Source organism: Vigna unguiculata, chromosome 3, assembly GCF_037176805.1.
Source record: "Vigna unguiculata cultivar grain cowpea cultivar isolate G323 ecotype 2 chromosome 3, ASM3717680v1, whole genome shotgun sequence".
In the NCBI taxonomy this organism is placed as follows: Eukaryota; Viridiplantae; Streptophyta; class Magnoliopsida; order Fabales; family Fabaceae; genus Vigna; species Vigna unguiculata.
In genome coordinates this window covers 26,322,571-26,324,791 of record NC_140794.1, presented here as the reverse complement: position 1 = coordinate 26,324,791, position 2,221 = coordinate 26,322,571, and the positions used below count along the sequence as shown (strand labels likewise).

Here is a 2,221-nt window from a genome sequence, read left to right as displayed (position 1 = left end):
TGACTTGTTACAACAAGTCATGTAGCTTGAATGATGATGTCACATTTTTGTGACAAGAGAGTCAATGTTGATTCTCTTTCCAATATAAGAGACCAAATGTTGTCTTGGACAATCAAGTGAAGAAGATGTCAAAGCAATTATCTCTTTAGGATTTTGATCGCTTGAACGAGAAAATTGTTGTACTAATTCTATCTTCCTTATATATGGTATCAGTTAAGCAATATTAAGTGATTACTTCACAGCTTATGCAATGAGTCCTTCCCTATGTAATGAAGGCATATAACTCAAGTGAAGTAGTTCTGTTCAAGCGGCATATCTCTCTTTACTATGGTATATTATGCATTTATTATTTAAAATTAAATAGAAGTGAGACAAATTCATGTCAAAGATGGTCCTAAGCAGGCATGTGTGATAAAAAAAAGCGTGGTATATATGATGGACATAATCGATCATCATATTATTGCACAAAAGTTTTTAAACATGTACACATCAAAGTGTTCGTGATCTCAAATCCTCAATTAGAGAGTCAAAATCGGAGTAAGATGATCCTCCTTCCTCCACAGCTCGTTTCGCCATTTGAGCAATCTCCTTGGCTCTGTTTCTAATTTGCTCTGCTTCATCCCCAACCATTATCCTCTTCACAGCTTTCTCTATGACCTCCTTCTTCACAGGCCCCCCTCCCATCATCCCAATCCACGTTTGAACCCCAACACTCACCCCAGTCTTAACTATGTCCGTCAAAAACTTAGCATTGTAAAATTGCTCCGCGTACATGGGCCATGTCACCATTGGTAACCCCGCACACACTCCTTCCATAGCTGAGTTCCATCCACAATGACTCACAAACCCTCCAACCGCTTTATGATCCAAAATCATCACTTGCGGTGCCCAACCCCTTATGATCAAACCCTTTCCCTGATCCACCGTTCTCTCTTCAAACCCTTCTGGAAGCCATTCCAGATTCTCACTCGACCCTTTCTTCACAACCCAGATGAAAGGCTGCCCCGAAGCCTCCAAACCCAGCGCAATCTCCTTCAGTTGCGCATCGGGGAAGGTTGTCATGCTGCCAAAGCAAACATAAACAACCGAATCAGGTTCCTTCGAATCAAGCCACTTTAAACACTCGTGCTCGTCGATCATTGCTTCATTTCCTCTCTGTGCTTTTTCAGCAGTGTCCCTATTGGACAAACAAACTGGACCCAAGTGCCACGCTTTTCTTCCAAGCTCGTTCCTATAATGATCTGCGTAAACCGGTTCGAGTTCGTAGAAGCTGTTGGCGATCACGCCGTAGCTATTCAACTCCGACGCGTTAGCTTCATCCAGAAGCTTGGTGAATTCCCCATCGTGCTTCGGGGTCTGCGGAAGCTGCATCTTGGTGATCGTTATTTCCCCGGGCAGATTCGGAACCACGAAGGGCTCGGTGTACGAGGAAACCTTGTCCTGCGGCTTGTATTGTCTCACGCACGCGGACACGCACAATGGGAAGAATCCCAATCCGTGGAACACGATCCTAGGAATCCCGAACTTGGCAGCAGAGTCCGTAGCCCATGGGAAGAACATGTCGGCGATTATGAGGTCAGGGCGTTCTTGCTGCAGCAGCTGCTCCAGTGGGTCCCTCAGAAGCACGGTGGACTTCAAGAACGGGATGATCTGCATTCCGGAGAGGTGGTCGGAATTCTCACAACCTTCGGGCAAGCCTGTTTGCTCCGGCGACGGGAACTTGATGGTTCTGATGGTGATGTTGGCTTTTCCTACTGTTCTTGAAATGAGTGGCTCGTTGAGGGGAGTGGTGACTACGGTGGTTTTGAGTCCTCTTGAGGCAAAGACTCTAGCCAGCTCAATAGTGGGTATGATGTGACCATTTGCGAAGAAGGGGAAGAAGAAGACATGAAGCTGGCGATCGTGAATACCCATGGTGGACGTGTGAGGAAAAATTGTTTTGCTGCTACACTCAAACTAAAATGGCCTTACTTTGGGTGATAGCTTGGGTCCGGTTATAAAGTAACAGCCACATACTTGACTGGAGGAAACTGCGTTTTGCACGGGTTAATATTAAACAATGATTTTTAATTCACGTCTTGCATTAGAATGTGATTTTTGTTGCGCGTGCCCGGTGGAGCTCTTACCCTCGCGATCCTCGAGTGTATATAATAAGATGGAAGAGTAATGTGTTTTATTTTAAAAAATGGGAGTGAACATTTGGAATAATTGCTTGTCACTT

General features: G+C 45.0%; 1 protein-coding gene across 1 annotated transcript; it reads right to left on the bottom strand.

The window, feature by feature from the left end:
* Positions 1-407: 407 nt before the first annotated feature.
* On the bottom strand, positions 408-2,007 carry LOC114174985 (putative UDP-glucosyl transferase 73B6). Its single transcript, XM_028059727.2, has one exon. The coding sequence runs from the start codon at positions 1,912-1,914 to the stop codon at positions 490-492; it is 1,425 nt and encodes a 474-aa protein (XP_027915528.1). The 5' UTR covers positions 1,915-2,007; the 3' UTR covers positions 408-489.
* Between the last annotated feature and the right edge of the window lie 214 nt (positions 2,008-2,221).

Excerpts from the sequence above, each read along its gene's own strand:
- LOC114174985 (XM_028059727.2), bottom strand. The coding sequence starts at position 1,914 with ATGGGTATTCACGATCGCCAGCTTCATGTCTTCTTCTTCCCCTTCTTC.